Raw genomic sequence first — 21,455 nt, 5'->3', positions numbered from 1 at the left:
GAGTACAGTAGAGTACAGTAGAATACAGTAGAGTACAGTAGAGTACAGTAGAGTACAGTAGAGTACAGTAGAATACGGTACAGTAGAGTACAGTAGAGTACAGTAGAATACAGTAGAGTACAGTAGAGTACAGTAGAGTACAGTAGAATACGGTACAGTAGAGTACAGTAGAGTACAGTAGAATACAGTAGAGTACAGTAGAGTACAGTAGAGTACAGTAGAATACGGTACAGTAGAGTACAGTAGAGTACAGTAGAATACAGTAGAGTACAGTAGAGTACAGTAGAGTACAGTAGAATACGGTAGAGTACAGTAGAGTACAGTAGAGTACAGTAGAGTACGGTAGAGTACAGTAGAGTACAGTAGAGTACAGTAGAGTACAGTAGAATACAGTAGAGTACAGTAGAGTACAGTAGAATACAGTAGAGTACAGTAGAGTACAGTAGAGTACAGTAGAATACAGTAGAGTACAGTAGAGTACAGTAGAATACAGTAGAGTACAGTAGAGTACAGTAGAGGACAGTAGAGTACAGTAGAGTACAGTAGAGTACAGTAGAATACAGTAGAGTACAGTAGAGTACAGTAGAGTACGGTACAGTAGAGTACAGTAGAGTACAGTAGAGTACAGTAGAGTACGGTAGAGTACAGTAGAGTACAGTAGAGTACAGTAGAGTACAGTAGAATACAGTAGAGTACAGTAGAGTACAGTAGAATACAGTAGAGTACAGTAGAGTACAGTAGAGTACAGTAGAGTACAGTAGAATACAGTAGAGTACAGTAGCCTGCCAAGGTTAAATGCTGATTGTACAGTAGAGTACATTGTAGGGTACAGTAGAGTACAGTAGAGTACAGTAGAGTACAGTAGAGTACGGTAGAGTACAGTAGAGTACAGTAGAATACAGTAGAGTACAGTAGAGTACAGTAGAATACAGTAGAGTACAGTAGAGTACAGTAGAGTACAGTAGAGTACAGTAGAATACAGTAGAGTACAGTAGAATACAGTAGAGTACAGTAGAGTACAGTAGAATACAGTAGAGTACAGTAGAGTACAGTAGAGTACAGTAGAGGACAGTAGAGTACAGTAGAGTACAGTAGAGTACAGTAGAGTACGGTACAGTAGAGTACAGTAGAGTACAGTAGAGTACAGTAGAATACAGTAGAGTACAGTAGAGTACAGTAGAGTACAGTAGAGTACGGTACAGTAGAGTACAGTAGAGTACAGTAGAGTACAGTAGAGTACGGTACAGTAGAGTACAGTAGAGTACAGTAGAGTACAGTAGAGTACAGTAGAATACGGTACAGTAGAGTACAGTAGAGTACAGTAGAGTACAGTAGAGTACAGTAGAATACGGTACAGTAGAGTACAGTACGGTACAGTAGAGTACAGTAGAGTACAGTAGAGTACGGTACAGTAGAGTACAGTAGAGTACAGTAGAGTACAGTAGAGTACAGTAGAGTACGGTACAGTAGAGTACAGTAGAGTACAGTAGAATACAGTAGAGTACAGTAGAGTAGTACAGTAGAGTACAGTAGAATACAGTAGAGTACAGTAGAGTACAGTAGAGTACAGTAGAATACAGTAGAGTACAGTAGAATACAGTAGAGTACAGTAGAGTACAGTAGAGTACAGTAGAATACAGTAGAGTACAGTAGAGTACAGTAGAATACAGTAGAGTACAGTAGAATACAGTAGAGTACAGTAGAATACAGTAGAGTACAGTAGAGTACAGTAGAGTACAGTAGAGTACAGTAGAGTACAGTAGAATACAGTAGAGTACAGTAGAATACAGTAGAGTACAGTAGAGTACAGTAGAGTACAGTAGAATACAGTAGAGTACAGTAGAGTACAGTAGAATACAGTAGAGTACAGTAGAGTACAGTAGAATACAGTAGAGTACAGTAGAATACAGTAGAATACAGTAGAGTACAGTAGAATACAGTAGAATACAGTACAGTAGAATACAGTAGAATACAGTACAGTAGAATACAGTAGAATACAGTAGAATACAGTAGAGTACGGTACAGTAGAGTACAGTAGAGTACAGTAGATTACAGTAGAGTAGAGCAATTACTTTTACAATATGTTGTCTTATGAAATGCTGATTGTTAGCCTGCCAAGGTTAAATGCTGATTGTTAGCCTGCCAAGGTTAAATGCTGATTGTTAGCCTGCCAAGGTTAAATGCTGATTGTTAGCCTGCCAAGGTTAAATGCTGATTGTTAGCCTGCCAAGGTTAAATGCTGATTGTTAGCCTGCCAAGGTTAAATGCTGATTGTTAGCCTGCCAAGGTTAAATGCTGATTGTTAGCCTGCCAAGGTTAAATGCTGATTGTTAGCCTGCCAAGGTTAAATGTACAGTTGAAGTCGGAAGTTTACACGTACCTTAGCCAAATACATTTAAACTCAATTCCTGATATTTAATCCCAGTAAAAATGCCATGTTTTAGGTCAGTTAGGGTGACCACTTTATTTTAAGAATGTGAAATGTCAGAATAATAGTAGAGAGAATGATTTATTTAGCCCTTATTTCTTTAATCACATTCCCAGTGGGTCAGAACAGTTCTATTTTTGTTTCATCAGACCAGAGGACATTTCTCCAAAAAGTACGATCTTTGTCCCCATGTGCAGTTGCAAACCGTACTCTGGATTTTTTTATGGCGGTTTTGGAGCAGTGGCTTCTTCCTTGCTGAGCGGCCTTTCAGGTTACGTCGATATAGGACTCGTTTTACTGTGGATATAGATACTTATGTACCTGTTTCCTCCTGCAGCTTCACAAGGTCCTTTGCTGTTGTTCTGGGATTGATTTGCACTATTCACACCAAAGTGCATTCATCTCTAGGAGACAGAACGTGTCTCCTTCCTGAGTGGTATGGCGGCTGCATGGTCCCGTGGTGTTTATACTTTTTTTTTTTACTATTGTTTGTACAGATGAACAAAGTACCTTCAGGTGTTTGGAAATTGCTCCCAAGGATGAACCAGACATGAGGAGGTCTACAATATCTTTTTGAGGTCTTGGCTGATTTCTTTTGGTTTTACCATGATGTCAAGCAAAGAGGCACTGAGTTTGAAAATAGGCTTGAAATATATCCACAGGCAAACCTACAATTGACTCAAATTATGTCACTTAGCCTATCAGAAGCTTCTAAAACAATGACATATTTTTCTGGTTAATTTCCAAGCTGTGCATTTGAGTTCTTACCCAGTAGAGTAAAGTAGAGTCGTTACCCAGTAGAGTACAGTATAATTCTTACCCAGTAGAGTACAGTATAATTCTTACCCAGTAGAGTAAAGTAGAGTTCTTACCCAGTAGAGTACAGTATAGTTCTTACCCAGTAGAGTACAGTATAATTCTTACCCAGTAGAGTAAACAGTAGTTCTTACCCAGTAGAGTAAACCCAGTAGAGTCAGTTAATTCTTATCCCAGTAGTAGTTCAGTATAATTCTTACCCAGTAGAGTACAGTATAATTCTTACCCAGTAGAGTAAAGTAGAGTTCTTACCCAGTAGAGTAAAGTAGAGTTCTTACCCAGTAGAGTAAAGTAGAGTCGTTACCCAGTAGAGTACAGTATAATTCTTACCCAGTAGAGTAAAGTAGAGTCGTTACCCAGTAGAGTAAAGTAGAGTCGTTACCCAGTAGAGTACAGTAGAGTTCCTACCCAGTAGAGTACAGTATAGTTCTTACCCAGTAGAGTACAGTATAATTCTTACCCAGTAGAGTAGAGTATAATTCTTACCCAGTAGAGTACAGTATAATTCTTACCCAGTAGAGTACAGTAGAGTTGTTACCCAGTAGAGTAGAGTATAATTCTTACCCAGTAGAGTACAGTATAATTCTTACCCAGTAGAGTACAGTAGAGTTGTTACCCAGTAGAGTAGAGTATAATTCTTACCCAGTAGAGTACAGTATAATTCTTACCCAGTAGAGTACAGTAGAGTTGTTACCCAGTAGAGTAGAGTATAATTCTTACCCAGTAGAGTACAGTATAATTCTTACCCAGTAGAGTACAGTATAATTCTTACCCAGTAGAGTACAGTAGAGTTGTTACCCAGTAGAGTACAGTATAATTCTTACCCAGTAGAGTACAGTATAATTCTTATCCAGTAGAGTACAGTATAATTCCTACCCAGTAGAGTACAGTATAATTCTTACCCAGTAGAGTACAGTATAATTCTTACCCAGTAGAGTACAGTATAATTCTTACACACTGGTCAGTAGACAGTAGACTGGTCAGTACAGTAGAGTTGTTACCCAGTAGAGTACAGTATAATTCTTACCCAGTAGAGTACAGTATAATTCTTATCCAGTAGAGTACAGTATAATTCTTACCCAGTAGAGTACAGTATAATTCTTATCCAGTAGAGTACAGTATAATTCTTACCCAGTAGAGTACAGTATAATTCTTACCCAGTAGAGTACGTCGGTCCACCCCTCCATAGTGATACACTGGAACACCGTCAGCATAGCGAAGAAGAAATTGTCAAAGTTGGTGATTCCTCCGTTGGGTCCAGCCCACTTTCCTCGACATTCAGACCCGTTCACTACACACTGACGGCCGTGACCCGCAAATGCACAGGGCACAGGGTCATCCTCTGCATAGTTGTCTGGAGGAGAGAGAGAGTGGGGGAGAGTGACAGAGAGATACAGAGATATAGAGAGACAGAGAGAGAGAGAGAGAGAGAGAGAGAGAGAGAGAGATTGAGAGAGAGAGAGATTGAGAGAGAGAGAGAGAGAGAGAGAGAGAGAGAGAGAGAGAGAGAGAGAGACAGAGAGAGAGAGAGAGAGAGAAAGGAGGAGAGAGAGACAAAGAGAGAGAGTGGGGGAGAGTGACAGAGAGATACAGAGATATAGAGAGACACAGAGAGAGAGAGAGAGAGAGAGAGAGAGAGAGAGAGAGAGAGAGATTGAGAGAGAGAGAGAGATTGAGAGAGAGAGAGAGAAAGGAGGAGAGAGAGACAAAGAGAGAGGGGGGAGAAAGAGAGAGAGAGAGGGAGAGAGAGAGAGAAAGAGAAAGAGAGGGAGAGATCGGGAGAAACAAAGAGAGAGGGGGGGAGAGAGAGAGAGAGAGAAAGGAGGAGAGAGAGACAAAGAGAGAGGGGGGAGAGAGAGAAGGACATGGACATACAATTCTGATCTCCACAACAATTTACAACTTCTCTCTCCACAGATATATATTCTGGATGTGGTAGCAAGACTGCTATAGTAGAATTACCCACAACTTCATATTTTCACCTATCTGCGTGTATACTGTCCAGTGTGTGCATGTGTGTGCGCACGTGTGTATGTGTGTGTGTGTGTGTGTGTGTTATGTCCCCTGCCTACCTGTGCCGATGTAGTAGCAGGATTTATGCATCCGTCCTATGAACAGCTCGAGGCCGATGATGGCATAGATGATGATGACAAACAGGACCAGCAGGGCGATGTGGAGCAGAGGCAGCATGGCCTTCATGATGGAGTTCAATACGATCTGAAGACCTGAAGACACACAGCACACTGGTCAACACACTGTCCAGTAGACTGGTCAACACACTGGTCAGCACACTGGTCAACACACTGGTCAACACACTGTCCAGTAGACTGGTCAACACACTGGTCAGCACACTGGTCAACACACTGGTCAGTAGACTGGTCAACACACTGGTCAGTAGACTGGTCAACACACTGGGCAGTAGACTGGTCAACACACTGGTCAACACACTGTCCAGTAGACTGGTCAACACACTGTCAACACACTGGTCAACACACTGTCCAGTAGACTGGTCAACACACTGGTCAACACACTGGTCAACACACTGGTCAACACTCTGGTCAACACACTGTCAACACACTGTCCAGTAGACTGGTCAAAACACTGGTCAGCACACTGGTCAACACACTGTTCAACACACTGGGCAGTAGACTGGTCAACACACTGGTCAGCACACTGGTCAACACACTGTTCAACACACTGTCCAGTAGACTGGTCAACACACTGGTCAACACACTGTCCAGTAGACTGGTGAACACACTGGTCAACACACTGTCCAGTAGACTGGTCAACACACTGGTCAGCACACTGGTCAGCACACTGGTCAACACACTGGTCAACACACTGGTCAGCACACTGGTCAACACACTGGTCAACACACTGTCCAGTAGACTGGTCAACACACTGTCCAGTAGACCGGTCAACACACTGGTCAGCACACTGGTCAGCACACTGGTCAACACACTGTCCAGTAGACTGGTCAACACACTGGTCAACACACTGGTCAACACACTGGTCAACACACTGTCCAGTAGACTGGTCAACACACTGGTCAACACACTGACAACACACTGGTCAACACACTGGGCAGTAGACTGGTCAACACACTGGGCAGTAGACTGGTCAACACACTGACAACACACTGGTCAACACACTGTCCAGTAGACTGGTCAACACACTGTCCAGTAGACTGGTCAACACACTGACAACACACTGGTCAACACACTGTCCAGTAGACTGGTCAACACACTGACAACACACTGGTCAACACACTGTCCAGTAGACTGGTCAACACACTGACAACACACTGGTCAACACACTGTCCAGTAGACTGGTCAACACACTGGGCAGTATACTGGTCAACACACTGGTCAGCACACTGGGCAGTATACTGGTCAACACTGGTCAGCACACTGGTCAACACACTGTCCGGTAGACTGGTCAACACACTGTCAATACACTGTCAACACACTGGGCAGTATACTGGTCAACACACTGGGCAGTACACTGGTCAACACACTGGGCAGTACACTGGTCAAAACACCGGGCAGCATACTGGTGAACACACTGGGCAGTATACTGGTGAACACACTGACAACACACTGGTCAAAACACCGGGCAGCATACTGGTGAACACACTGGGCAGTATACTGGTGAACACACTGGGCAGTATACTGGTCAACACACTGGGCAGTATACTGGTCAATACTGGTCAACACACTGGGCAGTATACTGGTCAACACACTGGGCAGTATACTGGTCAACACACTGGGCAGTACACTGGTCAACACACTGGGCAGTACACTGGTGAACACACTGGGCAGTATACTGGTCAACACACTGGGCAGTATACTGGTGAACACACTGTCAACACACTGGGCAGTATACTGGTCAACACACTGGGCAGTACACTGGTCAACACACTGGGCAGTACACTGGTGAAAACACCGGGCAGCATACTGGTGAACACACTGGGCAGTATACTGGTGAACACACTGACAACACACTGGTCAAAACACCGGGCAGCATACTGGTGAACACACTGGGCAGTATACTGGTGAACACACTGGGCAGTATACTGGTGAACACACTGACAACACACTGGTCAACACACTGGGCAGTATACTGGTGAACACACTGGGCAGTATACTGGTGAACACACTGACAACACACTGGTCAACACACTGGGCAGTATACTGGTCAACACACTGGGCAGTATACTGGTCAACACACTGGGCAGTATACTGGTCAATACTGGTCAACACACTGGGCAGTATACTGGTCAACACACTGACAACACACTGGTCAACACACTGGGCAGTATACTGGTCAAAACACCCGGCAGCATACTGGTGAACACACTGGGCAGTATACTGGTGAACACACTGGGCAGTATACTGGTGAACACACTGACAACACACTGGGCAGTATACTGGTGAACACACTGACAACACACTGGGCAGTATACTGGTGAACACACTGGGCAGTATACTGGTGAACACACTGACAACACACTGGGCAGTATACTGGTGAACACACTGACAACACACTGGGCAGTATACTGGTCAACACACTGGGCAGTATACTGGTCAACACACTGACAACACACTGGTCAACACACTGGGCAGTATACTGGTCAACACACTGGGCAGCATACTGGTCAACACACTGGGCAGTATACTGGTCAACACACTGGGCAGTATACTGGTCAACACACTGGGCAGTATACTGGTCAACACACTGGGCAGTATACTGGTCAACACACTAGTCAACACACTGTCCAGTAGACTGGTCAACACACTGGGCAGTATACTGTCAACACACTGGTCAACATACTGGGCAGTATACTGTCAACACACTGGTCAACACTCTGTCCAGTAGACTGGTCAACACACTGGGCAGTATACTGTCAACACACTGGTCAACACACTGTCCAGTAGACTGGTCAACACACTGGGCAGTATACTGTCAACACACTAGTCAACACACTGTCCAGTAGACTGGTCAACACACTGGGCAGTATACTGTCAACACACTGGTCAACACACTGGGCAGTATACTGTCAACACACTGTCCAGTAGACTGGTCAACACACTAGTCAACACACTGTCCAGTCCACTGGTCAACACACTGGTCAACACTCTGTCCAGTAGACTGGTCAACACACTAGTCAACACACTGTCCAGTCCACTGGTCAACACACTGGTCAACACACTGGTCAACACTCTGTCCAGTAGACTGGTCAACACACTGTCAACACACTGGTCAACACACTGGTCAACACTCTGTCCAGTAGACTGGTCAACACACTGGTCAACACACTGTCAACACACTGGTCAACACACTGGTCAACACTCTGTCCAGTAGACTGGTCAACACACTGTCAACACACTGGTCAACACACTAGTCAACATACTGGTCAACACACTAGTCAACACACTGGTCAGTCCACTGGTCAGTCCACTGGTCAGTCCACTAGTCAACACACTGGTCAACACACTAGTCAACATACTGGTCAACACACTAGTCAACATACTGGTCAACACACTAGTCAACACACTGGTCAGTCCACTGGTCAGTCCACTGGTCAGTCCACTGGTCAGTCCACTGGTCAGTCCACTGGTCAACACACTGGTCAACACACTAGTCAACACACTGGTCAGTCCACTGGTCAGTCCACTGGTCAGTCCACTGGTCAGTCCACTGGTCAACACACTGGTCAACACACTGGTCAACACACTGGTCAACACACTGGTCAGTCCACTGGTCAGTAGACTAGTCAACACACTGGTCAGTCCACTGGTCAGTAGACTAGTCAACACACTGGTCAACACACTGGTCAACACACTGGTCAACACTGGTCAGTCCACTAGTCAACACACTGGTCAGTCCACTGGTCAGCACACTGGTCAGTCCACTGGTCAGTCCACTGGTCAGTCCACTGGTCAGTCAACACACTGGTCAGTCCACTGGTCAGTCCACTGGTCAGTCCACTGGTCAGCACACTGGTCAGTCCACTGGTCAGTCCACTGGTCAGTCCACTGGTCAGTCCACTGGTCAGTCCACTGGTCAGTCAACTAGTCAACACACTGGTCAGTCCACTGGTCAGTAGACACACACAGGAATAAATCATGTCCTTAAGGTCTGGGAATTGATTCTATGTATTCGATTCGATACAGCAATTTGAGAAATATGAGAGAAATAGTTTTGATCAGTCGTGGAAATAAAAGTGCAGAAAACATTTAAAAAGAAGATGGAGAACAAGAGCTACAGGATAGAAAATATCAGAGTTTTGGCGCAGGCACAGCCAACAAGCGCTAGCTAACGCATTCTTGTGTGGGATGAGCACACACTTCTACACACACCCATATACACACACACAAAGTGGAGCAGGGGCAGCATGGCCTTCATCATGGAGTTCAATACGATCTCCAGACCTTCAGAGCAAGATGTTTTACTCAAAGGCTACAACACACACACACACACACACACACACACACACACACACACACACACACACACACACACACACACACACACACACACACACACACACACACACACACAATTCAAAGAAGTACAAAGCAGTCATTTGTGAGTCAACATTATTTTGATAATGAGAGATTGTAGTTGTTCAAACTTCTGTCATCACTTCCTGGTCCTCTCTACATGTGTCTGTCATCACTTCCTGGTCCTCTCTACATGTGTCTGTCATCACCTCCTGGTCCTCTCTACATGTGTCTGTCATCACCTCCTGGTCCTCTCTACATGTGTCTGTCATCACCTCCTGGTCCTCTCTAGGTATGTCTGTCATCACCTCCTGGTCCTCTCTAGGTGTGTCTGTCATCACCTCCTCTACATGGTCATCACCTCCTCCTCTCTAGGTGTGTCTGTCATCACCTCCTGGTCCACCTCCTGGTCCTCTCTACGTGTGTCTGTCATCACCTCCTGGTCCTCTCTAGGTGTGTCTGTCATCACCGCCTGGTCCTCTCTAGGTGTGTCTGTCATCACCTCCTGGTCCTCTCTATGTGTGTCTGTCATCACCTCCTGGTCCTCTCTACATATGTCTGTCATCACCTCCTGGTCCTCTCTACGTGTGTCTGTGATCACCTCCTGGTCCTCTCTAGGTGTGTCTGTCATCACCTCCTGGTCCTCTCTACATATGTCTGTCATCACCTCCTGGTCCTCTCTACATATGTCTGTCATCACCTCCTGGTCCTCTCTAGGTGTGTCTGTCATCACCTCCTGGTCCTCTCTACATATGTCTGTCATCACCTCCTGGTCCTCTCTACATATGTCTGTCATCACCTCCTGGTCCTCTCTAGGTGTGTCTGTCATCACCTCCTGGTCCTCTCTAGGTGTGTCTGTCATCACCTCCTGGTCCTCTCTAGGTGTGTCTGTCATCACCTCCTGGTCCTCTCTAGGTGTGTCTGTCATCACCTCCTGGTACTCTCTAGGTGTGTCTGTCATCACCTCCTGGTCCTCTCTACGTGTGTCTGTCATCACCTCCTGGTCCTCTCTACATGTGTCTGTCATCACCTCCTGGTCCTCTCTACGTGTGTCTGTCATCACCTCCTGGTCCTCTCTACGTGTGTCTGTCATCACCTCCTGGTCCTCTCTAGGTGTGTCTGTCATCACCTCCTGGTCCTCTCTACATGTGTCTGTCATCACCTCCTGGTCCTCTCTACATGTGTCTGTCATCACCTCCTGGTCCTCTCTACATGTGTCTGTCATCACCTCCTGGTCCTCTACATGTGTCTGTCATCACCTCCCTGGTCCTATGTGTCTGTCACATGTGTCTGTCATCACCTCCTGGTCCTCTCTAGGTGTGTCTGTCATCACCTCCTGGTCCTCTCTACATGTGTCTGTCATCACCTCTTGGTCCTCTCTACGTGTGTCTGTCAATCCCTCCTGGTCCTCTCTACATGTGTCTGTCATCACCTCCTGGTCCTCTCTATATGTGTCTGTCATCACCTCCTGGTCCTCTCTAGGTGTGTCTGTCAATCCCTCCTGGTCCTCTCTACATGTGTCTGTCATCACCTCCTGGTCCTCTCTACATGTGTCTGTCATCACCTCCTGGTCCTCTCTACATGTGTCTGTCATCACCTCCTGGTCCTCTCTACATGTGTCTGTCATCACCTCCTGGTCCTCTCTACATGTGTCTGTCATCACCTCCTGGTCCTCTCTAGGTGTGTCTGTCATCACCTCCTGGTCCTCTCTAGGTGTGTCTGTCATCACCTCCTGGTCCTCTCTAGGTGTGTCTGTCATCACCTCCTGGTCCTCTCTACATGTGTCTGTCATCACCTCCTGGTCCTCTCTAGGTGTGTCTGTCATCACCTCCTGGTCCTCTCTAGGTGTGTCTGTCATCACCTCCTGGTCCTCTTTACATGTGTCTGTCATCACCTCCTGGTCCTCTCTACATGTGTCTGTCATCACCTCCTGGTCCTCTCTAGGTGTGTCTGTCATCACCTCCTGGTCCTCTCTATGTGTGTCTGTCATCACCTCCTGGTCCTCTTTACATGTGTCTGTGATCACCTCCTGTGTATGTGTGCGTGTGTCATAGCATGTTCGCGTGCATGCGTGCGTGTCCATGTGTGAGTGTCGTAGAGCCTGGTCCCTCTAAATGTTTATATAGCATGGCATGGCCTTAGGAGAGCAACATGAGTCAAGTTCTTGTGTGGGAACGAACAACAGCCAAGTCTCTGGGGGCTTTAGTTAGCAGTCAACCATGGAGAACAGATCCAACCACGCTACACAGAACTATACAGTCTTCTCTTCAGTTCCATACAACTACACAGCACTATACAGTCTCCCTTCAGCTCCATACAACTACACAGAACTATACAGTCTTCTCTTCAGTTCCATACAACTACACAGAACTATACAGTCTTCTCTTCAGTTCCATACAACTACACATAAGTGTACAGTCTTCTCTTCAGTTCCATACAACTACACAGAACTATACAGTCTTCTCTTCAGTTCCATACAACTACACAGAACTATACAGTCTTCTCTTCAACTACACACAACTACACAGAACTATACAGTCTTCTCTTCAGTTCCATACAACCACACAGAACTATACAGTCTTCTCTTCAGTTCCATACAACTACACAGAACTATACAGTCTTCTCGTCAGTTCCATACAACTACACAGAACTATACAGTCTTCTCTTCAGCTCCATACAACTACACAGAACTATACAGTCTTCTCTTCAACTACACAGAACTATACAGTCTTCTCTTCAGTTCCATACAACTACACAGAACTATACAGTCTTCTCTTCAGTTCCATACAACTACACATAACTATACAGTCTTCTCTTCAGTTCCATACAACTACACAGAACTATACAGTCTTCTCTTCAACTACACAGAACTATACAGTCTTCTCTTCAGTTCCATACAACTACACAGAACTATACAGTCTTCTCTTCAGTTCCATACAACTACACAGAACTATACAGTCTCCCTTCAGCTCCATACAACTACACAGAACTATACAGTCTTCTCTTCAGTTCCATACAACTACACAGAACTATACAGTCTTCTCTTCAACTACACATAACTATACAGTCTTCTCTTCAGTTCCATACAACTACACAGAACTATACAGTCTTCTCTTCAGTTCCATACAACTACACAGAACTATACAGTCTTCTCTTCAGTTCCATACAACTACACAGAACTATACAGTCTTCTCTTCAACTCCATACAACTACACAGAACTATACAGTCTTCTCTTCAACTACACAGAACTATACAGTCTTCTCTTCAACTACACAGAACTATACAGTCTTCTCTTCAGCTCCATACAACTACACAGAACTATACAGTCTTCTCTTCAACTCCATACAACTACACAGAACTATACAGTCTTCTCTTCAACTACACAGAACTATACAGTCTTCTCTTCAACTACACACAACTACACAGAACTATACAGTCTTCTCTTCAGTTCCATACAACTACACAGAACTATACAGTCTTCTCTTCAGTTCCATACAACTACACAGAACTATACAGTCTTCTCTTCAGTTCCATACAACTACACAGAACTATACAGTCTTCTCTTCAGCTCCATACAACTTAAAGTCTTTGGTGAAGTTCTAGATTCATACCTGTTAAGAGATCAAGAAAATGCTACAACGAGGAGCTCCACAATCCCTCTCTTTAAAAGTTAGGTGGCGAATGTTCCCGTCACCGGTACGAAAGGGTAGCACCTGCGAAATTGGGATTTATCCAAACCCCAAACACCAGAAGTAATGTTGCTCCTTAGACCACGTGTCCCATTCCCGGCAGATTCTACAATACCAGTTTACGTAAATCTGTCCGTGAAAGATTACAACTACACAACCCTGCCTTTACACAAAACCAGTTCCCTTCTGCTTCTGCTATGTGATTCCACAATGTGATGGAATCACAAACACTGTAAAACATGCTTCTCCTGAAATGATCTGTTAGTTCGGAATAGTTTACACCTACAGCGCATGCATATATACAGACACGTACGTGCACAACCTTCCTCAGACTCACTCACTCACTCACTCACTCACTCACTCACTCACTCACTCACTCACTCACTCACTCACTCACTCACTCACTCACTCACTCACGCACGCACTCACTCACTCACTCACTCCGTCACTCACTCACTCACTCACTCACTCACTCACTCACTCACCACTCACTCACTCACTCACTCACTCACCACTCACTCACTCACTCACTCACCACACCACTCACTCACTCACGCACGCACTCACTCACTCACGCACGCACTCACTCACTCACTCACTCACTCACTCACTCACTCACTCACTCACTCACTCACTCACTCACTCACTCACTCACTCACTCACTCACGCACGCACTCACTCACTCACTCACTCACTCACTCACTCACTCACTCACTCACTCACGCACGCACTCACTCACTCACTCACGCACTCACTCACGCACTCACTCACTCACGCACACACTCACTCACTCACTCACTCACTCACTCACTCACTCACGCACTCACTCACTCACGCACTCACTCACTCACTCACTCACTCACTCACTCACTCACTCACTCACTCACTCACCACTCACTCACGCACGCACACTCACTCACTCACTCACCACTCACTCACTCACTCACTCACTCACTCACTCACTCACGCACTCACTCACTCACGCACTCACTCACTCACTCACCACCACTCACTCACTCACTCACTCACTCACTCACTCACTCACTCACTCACTCACTCACTCACGCACACACACACTCACTCACTCACTCACTCACTCACTCACTCACTCACTCACTCACGCACGCACGCACGCACGCACTCACTCACTCACTCACTCACTCACTCACTCACTCACTCACTCACTCACTCACTCACTCACTCACTCACGCACACACTCACGCACACACTCACTCACTCACTCACTCACTCACTCACTCACTCACTCACTCACTCACTCACTCACTCACTCACTCACTCACTCACACAACCCCCTCCCCCCTCTACTCACTAGGTACTCCTGAGACCAGCCGTAGGGGCCTCAGTACTCTGAAGGCTCGGAGAGCTTTGACGTCCAGACCTCCAGGCTTCCCTGGCACATGGTGGGTCGACGCAGCCTCCCCAGTGGCCTTATGGGTCATCGTCTCCAGGACGACACTGAACAGCCTGGAACACACATCATCAGCCGAGTTAGATGGCCTACAGTATAACACATCATCATCGCCATCATCATCATCATCATCATCATCATCACCACCAACATCACCTGAGTTAGATGGCCTACTGAGTAACAGATACTCTTCATCACCATCATCATCACCTGAGTTAGATGGCCTACTGAATAACACATATTCAACACCATTACCTAGGAAAAATTACAGCCCAGTAAAGTGGTGGTCAAGTATAGCCTGGTAGTCAAGTATAGCCTGGTAGTCAAGTATAGCCTGGTAGTCAAGTATAGCCTGGTAGTCAAGTATTGTCTGGTAGTCAAGTATAGCCTGGTAGTCAAGTATAGTCTGGTAGTCAAGTATAGCCTGGTAGTCAAGTATAGCCTGGTAGTCAAGTATAGCCTGGTAGTCATGTATAGCCTGGTAGTCAAGTATAGCCTGGTAGTCAAGTATAGCCTGGTAGTCAAGTATAGCCTGGTAGTCAAGTATAGCCTGGTGGTCAAGTCAGCTCGTGCTTTAGCCAACACCTTGACATAACACACATCAAGACTGAGATCAGGAGGAGTTGTCTACCCCAGACTGAGATCAGGAGGAGTTGTCTACCCCAGACTGAGATCAGGAGGAGTTGTCTACCCCAGACTGAGATCAGGAGGAGTTGTCTACCCCAGACTGAGATCAGGAGGAGTTGTCTACCCCAGACTGAGATCAGAAGGAGTTGTCTACCCCAGACTGAGATCAGGAGGAGTTGTCTACCCCAGACTGAGATCAGGAGGAGTTGTCTACCCCAGACTGAGATCAGGAGGAGTTGTCTACCCCAGACTGAGATCAGGAGGAGTTGTCTACCCCAGACTGAGATCAGGAGGAGTTGTCTACCCCAGACTGAGATCAGGAGGAGTTGTCTACCCCAGACTGAGATCAGGAGGAGTTGTCTACCCCAGACTGAGATCAGAAGGAGTTGTCTACCCCAGACTGAGATCAGGAGGAGTTGTCTACCCCAGACTGAGATCAGGAGGAGTTGTCTACCCCAGACTGAGATCAGGAGGAGTTGTCTACCCCAGACTGAGATCAGGAGGAGTTGTCTACCCCAGACTGAGATCAGGAGGAGTTGTCTACCCCAGACTGAGATCAGGAGGAGTTGTCTACCCCAGACTGAGATCAGGAGGAGTTGTCTACCCCAGACTGAGATCAGGATAGCCTGCTTCATAGGGCCGTATTGTACAATGGTATTTTTATTTGTTATTGCTTTGTTGTTGTGCCCTATAGTGTTTTTGCAATTGTAGACTGATTCCCATCAACATGTATCCACTAAGGAGCTTTAAGCCCACTGATAGACAAAGAGAGAGAGGAGAAGAGATAGTGAGAGAGCAAGAGAGAGAAAGAGAGAGAGAGAGAGAGAGAGAGAGAGAGAGAGAGAGAGAGAGAGAGAGAGAAAGAGAGGGAGGAGAAGAGATAGTGAGAGAGCAAGAGAGAGAGAAAGAGAGCGAGAGAGAGAGAGAGAAAGAGAGAGAGAGAGGGAGGAGAAGAGATAGAGCGAGAGAGAAAGAGAGAAAGAGAGAAAGAGAGAGAGAGAGAGAGAGAGAGAGAGAGAGAGAGAGAGAGAGAGAGAGAGAAAGAGAGAGCGAGAGAGGGAGGAGAGGAAAGCCAAGGGAGTCTGGGTCAGATTAAGAGACAAACAGGGACAGGGGAGGGAGAAAGAGAGGCAGTGAGATGGGAGAGAAAGAGAAAGGGAGGGGGGATGGGTTTGTGTACCAGAGACTGCCCGATCATTCTAGATCCAGATTAACCATAAGCAGGAGAGAGAGCAAAGGGAAGAGATGGAGGAGATGAGGGGGGTTGGAGGAGAGGAGGAGAGATGGAGGGCTTGATGAGAAAGGGAGGGATGGAGAAGAGGGGCAAAGATGGAGGGATGAAGGAGAGGAGCAGAGATGGAGGAGAGGAGCAGAGATGGAGGGATGAAGGAGAGGAGCAGAGATGGAGGAGAGGAGGAGAGGAGCAGAGATGGAGGGATGAAGGAGAGGAGCAGAGATGGAGGGATGAAGGAGAGGAGCAGAGATGGAGGGATGGAGAAGAGGAGCAGAGATGGAGGGATGAAGGAGAGGAGCAAAGATGGAGGGATGAAGGAGAGGAGCAGAGATGGAGGGATGGAGAAGAGGAGCAAAGATGGAGGGATGAAGGAGAGGAGCAGAGATGGAGGGATGAAGGAGAGGAGCAGAGATGGAGGGATGAAGGAGAGGAGCAGAGATGGAGGGATGAAGGAGAGGAGCAGAGATGGAGGGATGGAGAAGAGGAGCAGAGATGGAGGGATGAAGGAGAGGAGCAGAGATGGAGGGATGAAGGAGAGGAGCAGAGATGGAGGAGAGGAGGAGAGGAGCAGAGATGGAGGGATGAAGGAGAGGAGCAGAGATGGAGGGATGAAGGAGAGGAGCAGAGATGGAGGGATGAAGGAGAGGAGCAGAGATGGAGGGATGGAGGAGAGGAGCAGAGATGGAGGGATGGAGAAGAGGAGCAGAGATGGAGGGATGAAGGAGAGGAGCAGAGATGGAGGAGAGGAGGAGAGGAGCAGAGATGGAGGGATGAAGGAGAGGAGCAGAGATGGAGGGATGGAGAAGAGGAGCAGAGATGGAGGGATGAAGGAGAGGAGCAGAGATGGAGGGATGAAGGAGAGGAGCAGAGATGGAGGAGAGGAGGAGAGGAGCAGAGATGGAGGGATGGAGAAGAGGAGCAAAGATGGAGGGATGAAGGAGAGGAGCAGAGATGGAGGGATGAAGGAGAGGAGCAGAGATGGAGGGATGAAGGAGAGGAGCAGAGATGGAGGGATGGAGGAGAGGAGCAGAGATGGAGGGATGGAGAAGAGGAGCAGGAATGGAGGAGAGGAGGAGAGGAGCAGAGATGGAGGAGAGATACATGGGGAAGTCAACTTGATGATATTCTATGTGATAATGATAGAGGGAATAGTGAGAAGAGATTAAGTTAATAAATAAACAAGGAACAGTTGAGACAGAGAAGAGAGATGGAGGAGAGATGGAGGAGAGAGATGGAGGAGAGATGGAGGAGAGATGGAGGAGAGATGGAGGAGAGATGGAGGAGAGATGGAGGAGAGATGGAGGAGAGAGATGGAGGAGAGAGATGGAGGAGAGATGGAGGAGAGATTGAGGAGAGATGGAGAAGAGAGATGGAGGAGAGATGGAGAAGAGAGATGGAGGAGAGATGGAGGAGAGATGGAGGAGAGAGATGGAGGAGAGATGGAGGAGAGATGGAGGAGAGATGGAGAAGAGAGATGGAGGAGAGATGGAGAAGAGAGATGGAGGAGAGAGATGGAGGAGAGAGATGGAGGAGAGATGGAGGAGAGAGAGGAGAGAGATGGAGGAGAGAGATGGAGGAGAGATGGAGGAGAGATTGAGGAGAGATGGAGAAGAGAGATGGAGGAGAGATGGAGAAGAGAGATGGAGGAGAGATGGAGGAGAGATGGAGGAGAGAGATGGAGGAGAGAGATGGAGGAGAGATGGAGGAGAGATGGAGGAGAGAGATGGAGGAGAGATTGAGGAGAGAGATGGAGGAGAGATGGAGGAGAGAGATGGAGGAGAGATGGAGGAGAGAGATGGAGGAGAGAGATGGAGGAGAGATTGAGGAGAGATGGAGAAGAGAGATGGAGAGATGGAGGAGAGATGGAGGAGAGAGATGGAGGAGAGAGATGGAGGAGAGATGGAGGAGAGATGGAGAAGAGAGATGGAGGAGAGATGGAGGAGAGATGGAGGAGAGATGGAGGAGAGATGGAGGAGAGAGATGGAGGAGAGAGATGGAGGAGAGATGGAGGAGAGATGGAGGAGAGAGATGGAGGAGAGAGATGGAGGAGAGAGATGGAGGAGAGAGATGGAGGAGAAAGATGGAGGAGAGAGATTGAGGAGAGAGATGGAGGAGAGAGATGGAGGAGAGATGGAGGAGAGATGGAGGAGAGATGGAGAAGAGAGATGGAGGAGAGATGGAGGAGAGAGATGGAGGAGAAAGATGGAGGAGAGAGATGGAGGAGAAAGATGGAGGAGAGAGATGGAGGAGAGAGATGGAGGAGAGATGGAGGAGAGATGGAGGAGAGATGGAGGAGAGAGATGGAGGAGAGATGGAGGAGAGAGATTGAGGAGAGATGGAGGAGAGAGATGGAGGAGAGAGATGGAGGAGAGAGATGGAGGAGAGATGGAGGAGAGATGGTGGAGAGATGGAGGAGTGATAGAGGAGAGATGGAGGAGAGGGATGGAGGAGAGAGATGGAGGAGAGATGGTGGAGAGATTGAGGAGAGAGATGGAGGAGAGATGGAGGAGAGAGATGGAGGAGAGATGGTGGAGAGATTGAGGAGAGAGATGGAGGAGAGATTGAGGAGAGAGATTGAGGAGCGAGATTGAGGAGAGAGATTGAGGAGCGAGATGGGGGAGACATGGAGGAGAGGGATGGAGGAGAGATTGAGGAGAGATATGGAGGAGAGATGGAGGAAAGATGGAGTAGAGATGGAGGAGTGATAGAGGAGAGATGGAGGAGAGGGATGGAGGAGAGAGATGGAGGAGAGATGGTGGAGAGAGATGGAGGAGACATTGAGGAGAGATGGAGGAGAGATTGAGGAGAGGGATGGAGGAGAGAGATGGAGGAGAGATGGAGGAGAGTTGGAGGAGAGATGGAGGAGACATTGAGGAGAGATGGAGGAGAGATGGAGGAGAGATGGAGGAGAGAGATGGAGGAGAGATGGAGGAGAGATGGAGGAGAGATGGAGGAGACATTGAGGAGAGATGGAGGAGACATTGAGGAGAGATGGAGGAGAGATGGAGGAGACATTGAGGAGAGACGGAGGAGAGATAGAGGAGAGATGGAGGAGAGATGGAGGAGACATTGAGGAGAGATGGAGGAGACATTGAGGAGAGATGGAGGAGAGATGGAGGAGACATTGAGGAGAGACGGAGGAGAGATAGAGGAGACATTGAGGAGAGATGGAGGAGAGATAGAGGAGACATTGAGGAGAGATGGAGGAGAGATGGAGGAGACATTGAGGAGAGACGGAGGAGAGATAGAGGAGACATTGAGGAGAGACGGAGGAGAGATAGAGGAGACATTGAGGAGAGATGGAGGAGAGATGGAGGAGAGATAGAGGAGACATTGAGGAGAGATGGAGGAGAGATAGAACGTGGTAGAAATGAAAAGGGGAGAAGACAACCTTAAGAGGTAGTGGGCGATTCTAACAATGGGAGTTGGAGCAGGTAAAATGACCATTCTGTTTTACCCGACGATGACAATGACAAAGTCCAACAAGTTCCATCCGTTGCGAATGTAGGAGCTGGGGTGCATCACTAAGCCATAAGCCAAGATCTTCAGAAAGGTCTCAATGGTGAAGATAATCAGAAACACATATTCCACTTGTTCCTGGAGAAATAAGAGACAAAAAAACAAAGAAACAATATCAGACGTTACATCTGTGAATTCAACATTTCCACCAGGCGGGAAATGAACAACATACTTATTATTATTTTTTTTAAAGTACGACGAGAGTGTATGTTAAATTACGCAACTGTAAAAAGTGAAAGGACCAATGAGAGGGGGTTTGTGAGAGATCTGGCTGAAAGGACCAGTCTATGAGAGGGGGTTTGTGAGAGATCTGGCTGAAAGGACCAGTCTATGAGAGGGGGTTTGTGAGAGATCTGGCTCAAAAGGACCAGTCTATGAGAGGGGCTTTGTGAGAGATCTGGCTGAAAGGAACAGTCTATGAGAGGGGGTTTGTGAGAGATCCGGCTGAAAGGACCAGTCTATGAGAGGGGGTTTGTGAGAGATCTGGCTGAAAGGACCAGTCTATGAGAGGGGGTTTGTGAGAGATCTGGCTGAAAGGACCAGTCTATGAGAGGGGGTTTGTGAGAGATCTGGCTGAAAGGACCAGTCTATGAAAGGGGGTTTGTGAGAGATCTGGCTGAAAGGACCAGTCTATGAGAGGGGGTTTGTGAGAGATCCGGCTGAAAGGACCAGTCTATGAGAGGGGGTTTGTGAGAGATCTGGCTGAAAGGACCAGTCTATGAAAGGGGGTTTGTGAGAGATCTGGCTGAAAGGACCAGTCTATGAGAGGGGGTTTGTGAGAGATCTGGCTCAAAAGGACCAGTCTATGAGAGGGGCTTTGTGAGAGATCTGGCTGAAAGGACCAGTCTATGAGAGGGGGTTTGTGAGAGAGCGTGTGAGGTAGTTTCTACATATTTTTACTGAATATTATTAGACAGTAGACAGTACAGTTAGTCTTGAGCCAACCCAGAGAGAGGACTGTAGAATGTGTTTGGTATTAGAGGAGAGGACTGTAGAATGTGTTTGGTATTAGAGGAGAGGACTGTAGAATGTGTTTGGTATTAGAAGAGAGGACTGTGGAATATGTTTGCTAGTAGAGGACTGTAGAATATGTTTGCTAGTAGAGGACTGTAGAATGTGTTTGGTATTAGAGGAGAGGACTGTAGAATATGTTTGGTATTAGAGGAGAGGACTGTAGAATATGTTTGGTATTAGAGGACTGTAGAA

At 47.0% G+C, this 21,455-nt stretch overlaps 1 protein-coding gene across 1 annotated transcript in view; it reads right to left on the bottom strand.

Moving 5' to 3' along the window:
• The window catches only part of cacna1fb (calcium channel, voltage-dependent, L type, alpha 1F subunit), a 254,254-nt gene that overhangs the window by 155,493 nt on the left and 77,306 nt on the right, over positions 1–21,455 (bottom strand). The window contains exons 4-7 of the mRNA XM_065021108.1: positions 20,188–20,327; positions 14,771–14,925; positions 5,317–5,469; positions 4,402–4,598 (exon numbers count right to left, since the gene is read on the bottom strand). Of these exons, the coding sequence (XP_064877180.1) occupies positions 4,402–4,598; positions 5,317–5,469; positions 14,771–14,925; positions 20,188–20,327 (645 nt within the window). The remainder of the gene's footprint in view (positions 1–4,401; positions 4,599–5,316; positions 5,470–14,770; positions 14,926–20,187; positions 20,328–21,455) is intronic.

Source organism: Oncorhynchus nerka, linkage group LG7, assembly GCF_034236695.1.
Source record: "Oncorhynchus nerka isolate Pitt River linkage group LG7, Oner_Uvic_2.0, whole genome shotgun sequence".
NCBI classification, from domain to species: Eukaryota; Metazoa; Chordata; class Actinopteri; order Salmoniformes; family Salmonidae; genus Oncorhynchus; species Oncorhynchus nerka.
The sequence above is the reverse complement of the archived record's forward strand: the minus strand, read 5'-3'. Positions and strand labels throughout refer to the sequence as shown.